The 14,834-nt window shown below is 36.4% G+C and overlaps 1 protein-coding gene across 1 annotated transcript in view; it reads right to left on the reverse strand.

Annotated features, from left to right (window-relative positions):
* The window catches only part of SEMA3D (sema domain, immunoglobulin domain (Ig), short basic domain, secreted, (semaphorin) 3D), a 49,678-nt gene extending 35,049 nt beyond the window's left edge, over window positions 1–14,629 (reverse strand). Inside the window, exons 1-3 of the mRNA XM_010183334.1 lie at window positions 14,486–14,629; window positions 1,569–1,683; window positions 1,077–1,146 (exon numbers count right to left, since the gene is read on the reverse strand). Of these exons, the coding sequence (XP_010181636.1) occupies window positions 1,077–1,146; window positions 1,569–1,677 (179 nt within the window). The 5' untranslated portion in view covers window positions 1,678–1,683; window positions 14,486–14,629. The remainder of the gene's footprint in view (window positions 1–1,076; window positions 1,147–1,568; window positions 1,684–14,485) is intronic.
* Between the last annotated feature and the right edge of the window lie 205 nt (window positions 14,630–14,834).

Genomic DNA, 14,834 nt, shown 5'->3' on the forward strand with positions numbered 1-14,834 from the left:
TCCAGATATCATTTATTAGCTATATCCAGATATCATTTATTAGCTATTTTGATTAGAATTTTCTGCAAACAAAGGACATTCCTTTACATTGTGTTCACATCTGGAGGTCTGTATATTAGTGATATTACTGATGATGTGTCTGAGAATTACAAGTGGTATTTGACAAACAATAAGAAGTCATAGAAATAAATATTTATTTATTTTTCTATATATTTGTCTTTTTTAAATGTATTTTTCTCAAAAAAACCTCAAACAGTTCCGTTTTCAAAGACCTCTGTGCCATATTTTTGAGTGACAGGTACTTTAGTTACTTCATATGCCCTTCCATTCATTGTGAAACATTTCATTCCATTTTAAATATTTGATGTGATTATATATTCTATGGAGTCACTGCAGTGGCTGCTTCTGAGTTAAGGAGTGCCTCGGCAATTCTTTGTACTGATAATGTTCAATGTTTGGCTAGTCCTTATTGTTTACACTTAATTTAAATGTTCTAGAGACAGAAGAAATAATTATTTATTTCCTTTATAGCAATTCTGTATAGAGTACCTCACTATCACAGCAGAAGTGTTCATTAATTAATTAATCTATCTCCACGACCTAAAGATGGGTTATTCTTCCATCAGCTCCTGTACATAAAAACACTGAAATATCACTTTAGAACAGTGGATTTTAATCCTAAGAAACACCTGATGTCAAGTTGTTGTTTTCAGAAATAATGCTTTACAACAATGATTTGTCTTAAATAGTAACTATCTGTTGCTTAATAAATATGACAAATTTATACATTTAACTAGATGAGGCTGAAACAAACTAGCATGCTTTTAATTGCTCTATTTTCATTATTTTCGACTATCATTCTCAAAAGTCAGGCACACAAAGATTTAAGGGCATAATTTATATTTTCACTTCTGAAAATATTATTCTTTGTGACTATAGTCCCAATATTTCAAGCCTTATTCAAACAGTCTCTCACTGATCTCAAGAATCAGGATCTATTAATAGAAGGGTTTAATAAAAGTCCTGTTAAGTCTTCACCATTTGCTTTCAGATGCAAACACGGTCTTAATTCATACCTTGTTGTAGTGAAGACGCCATATACAAGTGGGTTTCTCTCATCTCTTGTAGAAAGTAAGAATATATCTTCTGCAATGGGAAAAATGGTTTGTTTGTTGTTGGTTTTTTTAATTAAACATACGTTGAACATTTCTACTTTTACCATTTATAATTTGGATATCTATAAACATATAAAAAAGCTTCCATTTTATCTGAATTTTCATTCTTTTTGTGTGAATTTGTGCTAATATCCTGAAGTTTATCCATTTATAGATAGTCTTTTTTTATAGAGAATCAACTTGTAACCTTCCAGCTTTTGGACTGAAAGTGAAAACCCCCATATTTGTGATCAGATTAATTCCAGTTGTATTCAGGGACTTCTGATAAAAGAGAAATATTGCGTGCGCTGTTTGGAAAATTAGTGTAATCAGAGCAAGGCATAGTGTTTCTACAAATAAGAAAAAAAAAACAAAACAATGTCAAAATAAACCATTAAATATAACTCAACTTACGCAGCTCATCGAAATGTGTGTCTGCTCCTTCAGGACCAGGTATTGAGCACACAAGCCTGGCTTTCAGAAAAGTAGTCCACTTGTTTATTAGGCTCCTTTGACCTCCCATATCATTCTAATAAATAAAAAAAAAATTAGGTATTAAACAAATAAGAACAGTTTTAACATATTATATTCGATGGTAGCACAGTATTGATTGTGATTCTTCAGTTCGATTCCGCAGTTTGATCTTATCACAACAGCTATAATGTCTTTTTATGGTGGTTTTTTTTGTTGTTTTTTTTTTTTTCCTAGAACCAGTGTAGGGCAGCATGTTAATCAGTAGCTCCAGCAGTCATTTCACAGCTCAGAGAGCAGGCAACTAAATTTCCTAATTTTACCCAAATATGTTCACAAAGTTCTCTCACCAGCTCTGCAGTTGGAATGCTGTGAAAACATATGTCTATAACCTGTGGTTTCTTGTTCCCTGTTATGCTAATTTTTGCAATCAGTTGTTCCTTAAGAATTCTTTTCAAACCCAATAATAATACAGAACATTTCGGATAGATTTCTCAAAAAAGAAAAAAACATATTCATCAGCAGTTCTTGTAATGTAAATACTGCACTCTTTGTTTTGAGTACATAGTATAGAAAGATATGCATTCCATGGAAAACCAGTCATATTATTTTAATAATAATTGTTATGGAAATGTCAGTCTATCCTCCACAAAAGGGTTTTTCATTTATTTTATTTTAGATTTGCAAGATACTAGCATACTCATCCAAATTTCCTTTATTCACTAGATAAAGAAAAAAATTAATAAAAGATCACTTGAAATTTGAATTAACCTTCTGAAGGGCAGGTGTCCTTCTACTGACTTCGATTAGTAGAGGGATGTTGGGAGAATCTATCTTAGAGGAAAATTTCAAATTTTAAAAAGCTGTAACAAGGAGTTTGCTTGGGAGTTTACCTCTTTCCAATGAGTACATGAAAAATCTAAATACATTTATCTGTCCCCTTTGGCTCCAAATAACAGATCTATTTATGTTCTGCAAGGCTATTTAGGCCCCAGGTTTTTTATACTGAAAACTGTAAGGGCAATGATATTCCAGCAAGAACCAACAATTCAAACACTTAAGAGAAATTTTATCACCAATGGTAGTCTCAAAACTATAGGTTCTGAATTACCCCATTGAAGGTGCCCACCTCTTTTAATTTATAAACTCTGAAGCTTAAGGGATCTCTGCTGTAAATTTAAGCACCAGAAAATTGGTCATAAATATTCATTCCCTCCAGATTCATTAGGAGAAATCATTGTTTTTGCTAATTGGCTTTGTAACACTGACGGTATAGAACCAGCCAGTAGGAAACATTGGGTGGTAAAAATTACATGGTATTTCCATAGATTGTATTTGGCCCTTCAGGGCTGTATCATAAATATTACAGACATTCAGAAAGATGGCTTTAAGTGCTGAAATTCACTTCACAAGGAGTAACACTTCTCTGGCAATACACTCTACCTGTTTTCCCTTTTCATATACTTGCTACTTTCAAATAGGCTTGCTCAGTTGGAAATTATTCCTGTTAATCTATAGCCTTTGGAGCTCCTGTTCTTACAAGAATTGCTACCTCCTCTCTTGATTTCCTGAGGTCCTGCCAAGCCTGAAGCTTTGCATCTAGCCAACAGATATATTACAAAGGTGTCAAAATTAGCAGCCTGAAGCAAATAGCAAAAAGAAGCTCTGCATGTGTGTGTTCTGTTCAAAGGCATAGCAGACAAACCTTGTGCTGTAATTAAAACCAAACAATTACAAAGAGGCAACAAATAATCTTAAAAAGCAAGTGTTAAGCTTTTTCTTCCTCTGGCAATTTGGATTAGCCAAGCAATTCTCACATTGCAGGGCTTCCACTTTGATTTCTGGTGGATGCGGTGCAGCATGACAGGACTCTGAGATGTCTCTAACTGCCTGACTAGGACCAGAAATGGGAGGAAGCAAGATGTGATGGGGCTGGAATGGAAAAATCACCCTGGTCTAGCTTCTGCTCCTGGCATTCAGCTTCTGCAAGAGATGGGAAAATATGTAGTTGTGCTTTACTAGCCTTTAGTTGTGATCCAGTGGAGCATTTTCGCGAATGCTATTTTTAAATATATCAGTAGTTCCAGTGAATTCCTAAAGAGTAGTGAAAACCAAATACTGTGTTCAAAAGAAGTGGTCTTAACAAGTGCTACGTGCTTTAAAGATCCCACTGGATTTAAGATGTATCCATAATTCCTCATTCTCAAGCCAGGACACAACATTAACCATGCTACTTGAATTTAAGACACATTAGAACAGACATTCACTAAGTTTGTCTTACATATCCAAAAGTTGCCAATAAAATTGTACAGTTTAAAAAGAGGCAAAGAGGAATTCAATGACGAGCCAGCACTCCATCATCTACCAAGTCCTTCTGAAGCCAGAGAATGAAAAATTTATGGTGCAGAAATGGAGAGACTGAAAAGACCTTTCACTGGTTTAGGGACCTGCACATCTAATGTGCTGACATACCCTCCAACATGCTTCTTCCTACTGCCATGGGTGAATGAAAAAAGTCATTTTGGATGTGGCGATTTTATATACAGATAGAATTAGGTCAGCTCAGGCCCAGGAGGTTCCAGAACTATTAATAACATAGGCATATTTTTGTTTCTGGACTCTTAAGTAGTTATTGTCTTACTAAGCTCTGGAAATCTCAATTTTTTTGAAGAAAGTGCACTCATTCCTTCCTAAAACTATTTTTTTAGTGCACATTAGGTCAGTCTTTGACATGTCTTTGCATCATATCTGTCTACTCTGCTGCAAATTCCTTGGACCATCATAGTTCATGATCATTGGCCTCTGAGAGGTTGAACAAAGGATATATTGGCCCCAAATCTTTTTGAGACTGGGTTGGCACAATAAAAAAATAGTCTGTTCTGTGAGAAGTTTATTCAGTAATATTGGTTTGTAATGATTCACTAACATGCTGAAATGGTGTGAGGTGGATGTAGAGCATGACATTAACATATTAAGGTGTATAGGCTAGGTAGTCAGTGGATAAGTAAAAAAATCAATAGAAGAGAGAAAAATCACCAAAGCAGCGGCCAAGACAGTGCACAGGGGAACATAAAGATTTAACACAAAGGTACAGAACCCTGAGAAAACTGCTGGATTAATTTGCACCAAGCAAAGATTTGCCCCAACCCTGCTGGAAGTGTGTGGTAAACTGGAGGCACTGAAATTATTTTAGACAAGAGATACAGGTACTGAAGACAAAGAATGCTTAATATCCTTTATATATGCGACAAGAGAGAAGAGACAAGACAAGATAAATTTAAGTGCTCAGAGAAGGGGAAGGCAGCATAAGCAAGCCTTTCATTCCAAAAATATGGCTAATCTACTTGTAACAAATGAGCAGCCACGGGTATCTGAAATCTTATCTCTCAAAATATCACTTCTAAGTACAGTGGATTAGCAGTGTTTACTATAAACTTTGCTACAGTACAGATGAAGGCACTTAAGACTGCATATTTCTTTTTGAATATAAATAAAGGTTTAATTAGCACTTACTGCTTTGTAATCTCACAGGTTATAACAGATACCAACACTTCCACCTGAAATACCTTCTTTTTAATATAAAGAAGTGCTTGGTTGTTTACTTACGTTTGTCTGAGTTAGAGATTTAGATAATTGCCAACTAGAAAGTGGGCAGTTCAATCTGTCAGCTGTTGTGGAAATATTACCAAAAATATCACAAAGATTTAAACACAGAAGTTAGCTAAATGGGGAGGTAATCCAATCTGATTTTAATAAATGAGACAGACTTTTACTCTACAGAAATCTTAAAATTTAAACCCTTTCCAATGAGTCGGTTCTAAAAAAAATAATTCATTGGAGTGAGAAAGCAGTTTTCTACCAAACTACACTAAGAATTCAGGTATCTGATGTACAACTTCAATGAGCACAGGTAAGCGTATGGCCTTCTGACATCCAGGAAGAATGCTGCATAAATATCATGGTGTAAAATTTGTGAAGTAAATTAAGGTCATGCTATATGCCTTTCTAAGGAGATTTCCATGGAAATCTTAGTTTTCTGATCTCCAATTTGTGCATAACTGAGCAAAACAACAGGTTTTTCAGACCCTCTAGTTAAAGATGGTTATCATGAAAATAAAAGCCATCAGAAAAAAATATTGCTCTATGAGCAAGTGATTTAAAAATCAACATATATTAAAAGACTTGATGTTGTGTGTATTTTCTATTCTATTATATATTATATAAATGTGGCTTCATTAAAATTCACAAGTGTTAGTCTTGGAATCCAGTAGGCAGGCAAACAGATGGCAACAAAGCTAAAGAACATCTGCATCTTTGGGGTTTTAAATCTCTTATTTGTTTGTAAGTAACAGTGACAAATTGAACATTAGAACAAAAAGTGTGTTTTTCTGAAAATCAATCAACATCAAAGATGTCAAACACTGTGATTCATAAAACTTTAAAGACAGTAATTATCCTGAACAGCCTCTTAAATCACACAAAAAACCCAAAACCCGAAGACAATGAGTGGAATTTCTAGAAGCAGGTTATTAATTAGAGCCAGTGGCAAGATTTGCAGAAGGATCATCCAAAGTGAATTCCTGGCCTGAATAAAAGGAAATGCTGGAGAAAAGAGGGGAAAAGTGCTGAAACTGCAAAAAGCCCTGGAGCCCTTCTCTTCTTGTAAAGCCTAGCTACATTACAAAGCCACCAGAAACAAATGGCATCACCAGTAGCAAAGCCTTACATTATGGGGGGAAAAAAGAAAAAATAAAGACTTTCTAGCAGATTATAGAGAAACAGCCAACAATCTTCTTTAGACTTCTGTCTTCAAATTCATAGTTCTTTTTAATTGTTTCATTTTACTTTGCATATTCTGGCCCTAGCAAGCTCTGTTAGGTACTAACCTAACATAGGAAAGTAAGATTTCCTCCTTCAGGAATTCAGGTTCAAATATTTTTGTCCAAACCAAACTCATGTCATATGAAAGACTCCTCCTATGATTTCAGCAGGCTATGCGTCAGATCCAAAACTATCAAGAAACACATGAAGTGTGACTTGAGAGAGAACAAAAATACACTTGCAATATAAACAAGGAGGCACGTGTGATTTTAGATCTTTGACAGTTCTGCTATGGAAACTTTGAGTAAAATTTGGAAAGTCAATTCCTCTCTGTGTCTGCAGTCCCATCTGACAGGGACACTGGTGATTGTTTAGTAATTCTGCTGTTACTATGTGGTTATAGAAATGTGGAAAGCTTCTCGTTATAGGACTGCGTATTGCTTCATACAAGATGGCACCAACCCCTCTGGACACTGTGGGTATCTCTAGCATATAATACTTCTGCTGTTTGAATTTGTTGATCCAAAGATGAGGATTGTAGTGGGACTCAGCCTCATGTACCACATTCTTACTCACAATGACATCTTTTGTCAAGTCTTGCCTGGCAGAATGAGGCAATTCTTCAGTTTCCAGACTGTGCCTTGCAAGGTCTCTGCTGCTGTGGTAGCCTTTGCACGTAATAAGATAACAGAACTCAAGGTGCAAAAAAACTCAGACCCCTGATGGGAACTTCACGGAGTTGTACATCACCTCAACATGAAAGTCTGGATGCATCAGCCTGGTATCTCTTCCATGCTCCTCAGACCATCAGAGTGCAAGCTGCATGCCCTTTATCTCCACCAAAAGTATAATCAGAGCTTTCTCTAGAGTTTTATGGCTTGGACATTAAGCTTTCCCCTAGGCAAACCTGCTTCCAGAGAATCTTTCTATGATAATTTTTCACATATTTCTTGAGAACTCAATACAGTCATAACTTGAAACAGAAAACTCATAGCGTACAGATGTGAAAAACCTCAGACTGCTCTTTGGTCCGTGGGACTTGTAATTTCTGAACACCCTTCTGAAATAATCATCTGCCACAGTCCAGAACATAATGCACAGCTTTTCCTTGCTCTCAGCTTCCTTTTCCCATCCTGAGTCAGAGCCATTGTGTCAGGAACTAAGACTAAAGAGTCCTCATCATTAATGCAATAAATTTACTGATCTCATAACCTGTCACTGCGTTGTACTGGCTGGCTTTATTCCCTTAGTGTAAACCACACTGCTTGCTGTAAAGGAATTGGAGAGGTTAAGTAGTGTTTTAAGACTATAGGCTGTGGATCAAATCACTTATTGAGTTCTATATACATCCAAAGTTGATTGCACAACCAGGGTCAAATATAGATCTCAAAATCAAAACAAACAGAAAAGGTAGATATTTGTCTCAACCCATGCCCTTACCTATCTAGACAGAAGGATTAGACAGATGGGGCACACATCTCTATAGTCAGTGACATGCAGGAGTGCTGTGGCTAATATCGAGACTGCTTTTGGCTTACTTGAATGAAATGAGCAAATGCCCAGAAGGACAGAACTAAGGAGGCCTTTGGCATGACACCAGAATTAATCTCAAGTAGCTGAATGCATGACAAAATGAACCAGTCCCCTGAACCCTGTGTCATGGGACAGCTGACATGAGACCAATGGGTAAGAATGCCATTCTGGGCATTCACATATTTCTAGGCATTAAGACAACAGGAAAGAAGGTCCTTATTGCAAATGAAAACCATAGGAAAAACTACATCTACTGTGGAAATGCCCTCTGTCTGAACTGTGAGCGAAAGCAGCAGTGGTTTAGCATTGAGTTCCTGCTCCTCAAGTAGATTTGTTTTATTTCACTCAAAATGGCAACATACTCATATTAAACATGCATGACTGTTTTCACTATGGAAAATGTTTTTATTTTGGATTTAAAGATCACACCCAGAGGTTTCTACTGAATTATCTTTGGATGGGATCCAAACTGGAAAACCTAACTATACAGTAAAGAAAAATTCTGAAATATTACTAAGCACACAATGAAAAAAAACAACAAACCACCAACAAACCAAAACAACAAAAAAACCTAAGAGGCTCAGGTAAAGAGACAGAGATAACAATAGCAAGTTTGAATGTGTTTTGGGATAAGTGAAATAATAAAATTAAGGTTATTAGTGATAAAGCCCCAGTTTACCATTTAATCTTAGCAATTCTGCTAAGATTACCTCCAGCAGGTTTGTTAGTATTAAGAATGCTCCCCAAAACTATACAAAGGCCATCACAGAGTAGATGTACTCTACTGTATCCCTAATTAGGCTGTTCACTCCAACTTCAATGGAAATTTGAAGTGAGCAAAGGGCGATGTCTGGACTAATAAAAAATGTTAAGGAATTCTCAGGAAAATCTACATTAAATTTTGAGTATAATCTGTCCACAGTTTATTTCAGAGTATTTGACTTGCCTTTACCTATGTCTCCTCTGAATTTTGAGTCTCGTCCCCTATCCAAACCATTCTACGATATGATTCTATGATATTAAATATATTGATAGGAAAAAAACCAGGAAGCTTACTTTACCACATCAGAAAATTTCCAAAATCACAAAGTCATCATTTGCTACTCTTAGAGATATTTGAACATCTGAATAAAAGCAGTCTGAAGCCAAGGACTTTGGATTAAACATAGGAACTTCTCTCCAATTAACTCTGCAGACTTCCCACTTCCAAATCAGTGGGTTATCAACAATGTCTTCTGCAATGAGCCTCTCTGGCAACTACGCTGATTTTCAGAGTTTGCTTCAGAGATTGTGCAGCTGCATTTCCATAATCCAGTTTTTAAAACTCTATCTTGACACTGCAATTTCTTTTTCATTTTCCCTGAGGCTCAGTAAAATTCAGTCACACCTCTTTATATATAAGCATAACTTAAATATTTTTGCTTCATCTGCAAATCATGATTTCTCCCCTCAAAAAACATCAATTATATTGTTGAAACACCCATGAGGGACAAAAATACACAAAACTTCCTATACTCATGCCTGTACTCTTGCCAATAAGGAAAGTTGGACCAAAAGACCTGACAAAGCCTGATGTTATATCTCTTAATTCATCACAATTAGAAGCAGATACTATATGGAACTGGCCCATCTCCAACACATTAGCTCTTAAAATGAAATCATCTTGGTGAGCATCTGCTTTTCTACATAATTTGAAAACTTTCAAATGACACATATTCAAATATCAAATTTGGAAGTCCAAGAGGAACTGGCTGCTGAAAGACCCATTGCTGCAAGGATGCTCAAAGGGCAAATGAACGCCAAAGTTTTTCTAGGGATCACATTTTAAAAATTGTCTTAATAATTATCACAGAGTAAACAAATTTTATAAAAAAGAAGAAAACAAAACGAAACAAAATATTAACCCTGGTTAGCACTGTGGCTAGGTAATATTATGGTGACAAAGAAAGTACGTATCATGCAGTAAGTTAAATCTCATCTGGAATGAGTTGTCTCCAGAACTGGAAGCAGGATAGCTGCACGAGTATGGCTCTCAGCCCAGACTAATTAGCCCTGCTGAGAACATGTTAACATGGCTATTTCGCTTCCGGGACCCAAGCTAGTACGGCTGAAAGGTAAAGTATTATGCTATGTGGACAACTCAAATGGTTTTGGAGGTAGATCAATTATCTACACAGTGATGCATTACATGATATAGAAATACAAAGAATTTTAATGACCCAGTTATCCATAGCCACAGTAAAGGCATGGCTAGACTATTTCCAGGACAGGAAAAACACCTCCTAACTTTTGTACCATGGGCACAGAGTTGTGGAGGAATAGCTCCCTCCTGCCATTCTGGGAATCTAAATTGCCTTAAAGCACCAGACCAGAGGCAAGGTCGCAGCCTTGAACTCTGCTCACGTTCATGGCTTTGGAAATAAATCACATTACCCCAAGGTGGAATGCAGGGTGTGTCCTGGGCTCTCGACTCAGGAGCTCTTAAAATGATTACATTCCAGTGTGCTTAGAAAGTACAGTTTAACCAAGAAGGCTGTGCCTAATTGCTATATTCTCGTCCCCAGGTACAGCGTGGTATATATGAGGGTGGAATAGCATACCAAAAAAATAGACAAAGAGCTCACTTGTTCCCACTAGAACAAAGGCCGCTTCTGGATACTGAACACTTTGGGAAACACGGGAAAGCATCAAGGGCCAAAGTCTGATTTCTTGGCAGTTGAAGTCTCAGAAATCAGTCTTTAAGACTGCACGCCATGACTTTTGCAATACATCATCAATACCATTAAAGAGAAGCTTGTAACACAGCACATGCAAACCGCTGTAATAATAAACAGGATTTTCATACTGTTACAGAGACTACTGCTTTTGGCTAATTTCCACTCCATTCCAATAGAATGAGGTTGGAGCTATGAAAAAATGTGTTTCTCTATAGAAAACAAACAAACAAAAACTCCAACAACCTCCATCCCACTCCAAAACTTTTCCATGGACTCCTATAAGTTAGGAATTTAAATTCTCATTTTATGTGAATGGGGAAAATAAAAGGGAAACCTAGGTCTTTTCTAGGGCTAAATTTGTGCATATGTGAAGTTGTCCTTAAAGAGAATTACAATTCTGCCATCATTTTGTGGTGGATATGTAATAAAAAAGTACGTGGTTTGTTATTTGACTGCAAAGGGCACAGTGCATGGATGCTGCAATTTTTTTTTCAAAATCTGGCTCAGTGTCTAGTGACAGTGCCATGGCTTGAGCTGATGCAAACTAGTCCAGCAGTGTGGGCTTGAAGACAGTGTAGCTGTAAAAGCTTATGCCTGTGTTTCTAGAAACAGATGTCTTCTTACTCTTAATAATTTGTTTTGTATGATCATATAATACGCATATATGTATCTGTATATGTTTTAAAAAGCAAATAAACATTGCTGGCTAATCTTCAATAGTAATTTTTTTCTTTTTATTTATGACCTCACCTGCAAAGAAAGCAAACAACCCAGCAGACTGCACTTTATTTAAGTAGGAACATACTATAAGTAGTAACAGGTATTATGGGTAGGCCAATGATACTTTTTCTGTCTCCCTCCCTCAAGCCAAAAATAGGAAATGCCATTTGCCATGATAAATTACACAACCGGGTCTGAAAGTGACTGTTGAAAGCACTTCCTCCCAATTCATAGTGATATCCCCTAGTGATGCACAGAATGCAGATGACGTAAATCTAAATTAGTGCTATTTGGTGCTACAGTGGCTGCGTTATTATAATGCATGCTTCAAGACAGTAAGTATGGACTGATGAACAGGAAAAGTGACAGCTGTTTGACTCTGGGCGAAGAGCTGCCAGTTAGCGCATTGTAATCTTCTGGGTCTGAAAGTAGCTGGGAAAAGGGAACGCTTTCCAGAGAAGACTTTCCCTAAGGGGTAGGATCAGTGAGAGACCACATTGTTAAGCCACTGAAAATTAGCCAAAGAACAGGCTGCATTGACTAACCTCCTTATTTAAAACAAAGCCCATTCTAATTTCAGCATGTGTCTCTGGCACTAATGTAAAGGGGCCCTAAGGCACAGTGAGGTAGAAAGCAATTGAGTTCCAGCAGAAAAAAATTGTGTTTACACCAAGAAAATTATTTCAAAACTTGCAGGACTCCTCCCATCCACTATAATTCTCAGTTTGATAGGAAAAGTAGACAAAGGCTTAACTTTACGCAGTTCAGGTCACATTAATGAAACAGTGTTAAAAGAGATGATTATGTTATCAACTGATACAACTAAAGACATTGACTCCATATCAGAGAGAATTAAGCATAAGAGATGCTTCATATCGGAGCACAGATCCATAGAATCTTAGTCCATAAACAGAGGAGTCTATCTGCATATTTTAATTTTATATTAAATACCCATAATAATTCTATTTTCATTATAATAATTTCCATTATATTTTTTATGCGTATGTAATCAAGATAAATGTACAAAAAAAGGAGTCTGAACATTCAAGATAATTCTGCATCCATTGGGAATTGCTCAGTAAATAGACAGTGCAAAACCAACATTAATAATAATCACCTTGCCTATCAGTTTCCATTGTTTCATTTTGACTATTAAAAATAAAATAAAAGATATCTTTTTCCCATTAACAAGATTACTTTACAAATTCAGTCTCATTTAAGGTACGATTACGCATGGTCATTAGGATTTTCTTACAATACTTTTGTTTTTATTCTGATATCTTATCTGCTTTTTTCTCTAGGTAAAGGATGCTGGAGATCTCTAGGTAATATATCTTCGTTTACTATAATCTCTCATGTGCCTTGGCTTGAAAATATTGCCTACCAATTTCTCCTAATGCATTAAGTGCTTTCCCATAATCAGCAAATGCCATGTCTAGCAGCAAATCATATATGTTTGCATTTCCATTCTGCCATTAATCACAGCGCTGTGAAATAGCCAACTAAAGATTATCCATTCTTTCGTCTGGCTAAAAACCTACTAGAGAACTGATTTATGAATGAGGGATTCATTCATAAATCAAGGACAGAAGTGTGAAATGGCTGCAGTCACTGAAATCTCTATTGTTAGGAGTTTGCTGGACTGCAGAACAGTGGTAAAGTTCCATATTCATACATGTGTCCACTCTTTTGTTTCTCAGTGTGTGTCCAGTGTGCAATTTGAGTGCTTTTTTCCTAGATAAATCTTACTGCAAATTACAAACTCTTTTGTTTGTTTACTAATTCTCAAGCATCTTAAGAAGATAATTTTTACAGCCAGTAGAGCTACATTGCTCAGAAAATGCAAGTAAATGAAGACATCTGAACAAAAAATCACAGAAATATATCTACTTGTTTGACTGCTGTGATGGTGGTACTGATATCTAGTTCATCATGAGATAAACATTTACTCCAAGAGTATGTTTACTAAGATGATGTCAACTTTAAAGTCCTGTTTTCCTGACTTTTGCCAGTGATTCTTAGATATCTGGATTCACTGAAGACTTAAGGACAGGATGGGAGCATCTACACTACTTCTGTTCCTACAGCATTATGGGACAAAGGAGTGGACAGACACTAATTGACACAGAACTTAGTAGACCCTTCTGCTTTAGTGGGAAGAAGACATTAGCAAAACCAGCAGGCTGTTAAACAGCAAACTCCATGTTGACTGCTGTCTTCCTTTCTAGATATTAGTTTTATCTTCTCATTACCATTTGAGGAGGCTTCTGTCCTTGACAGTGATGCTTCTTCAAAAAAAGCATAGCTCATGAAAATCTGAGTCTGCACTATGATTAGCATAAGTGCAGAAATCTTTCATGAGGGGCAAAACCAAGCATAATGAAAGAGAAAGTGAAGGGTATAGTTATTTAAAAGAAGTCAGGCACCAACCAAATTAAGTTTTTCAGTCTGCAACAGACCTGGGGTCTGGTTCCTCCTGGTCAACAGGTCAAGGACCGCACTTCTTCCCAGGGGAGGAAACCTCCGGACAGATGCAGGTGTAGCTCAGAAACTATACACTTTTTTAGCCTCCCCTCACTCCAACTGGTTATCAGAAATGTGCAGAAACAAATGACTGACACCAGCTGTCAGTAATGCCCAGGAATTATGTACTGAGCTTGGTTGAACAGATATGTTTGTACATCCCTCCATTCTGTGGACACCTTCCACAAAACCCCAAATAACTTGCCATTATGTACACTTAGAAAAGTTATGAAACAAACCAGGTCACTGTTGCATATCTGAAGGTCAATACATTATAATTTAGATGCAGGATTATAATTTATAAGCATATTAGCTTTTCTAAAAGTGGTACATAGTCCATAGAAAGTCTGTTTTTCAGATGAGTAAACTTCAGACAGCATTAGTAATCTGTGTTCAGAAAAATTACCACAGTGGCTCATTGGGTAATAATATTTCCTTCTGATCTGAAGGGAAAACCAGATTTCTCAAGGAAACAAACCAGAATTTTTTTTTTCATTTCTTTTTCTCTTTAAAAAAAAAAATAAAATACAAAGATAGAGGCCTTACCTTACAAACTCTCCCAACTCGGGAAAGGATTGTCTTGTCAGAGGTGCCACTATCTTGTGATATTTCTCGGAAAAAGAAATAGATTTTGTCATCATCTGGGTTATAGGTGTCCGGGATGGGAAATGTTCCAATGAATTTTGCTCCTAGAAGTTACCAAAAAAAGGTTTTAAAATATGAAGAAAGGTCTTAATACTTGATACTAAGTTTCTGTTTCAATATCTTCAGTTACTTTGCATCTTCCAGTGAATTAAAAATATAACTATATAGACATAGTTGCAAGTTTCTTACTAACTTTGAGCAAAATCCACCATCAATTCTGAAGTATTTACTCTTAATGTGATGTTTTTAT

Source organism: Mesitornis unicolor, unplaced genomic scaffold, assembly GCF_000695765.1.
Source record: "Mesitornis unicolor isolate BGI_N332 unplaced genomic scaffold, ASM69576v1 scaffold23174, whole genome shotgun sequence".
Lineage (NCBI taxonomy): Eukaryota > Metazoa > Chordata > Aves > Mesitornithiformes > Mesitornithidae > Mesitornis > Mesitornis unicolor.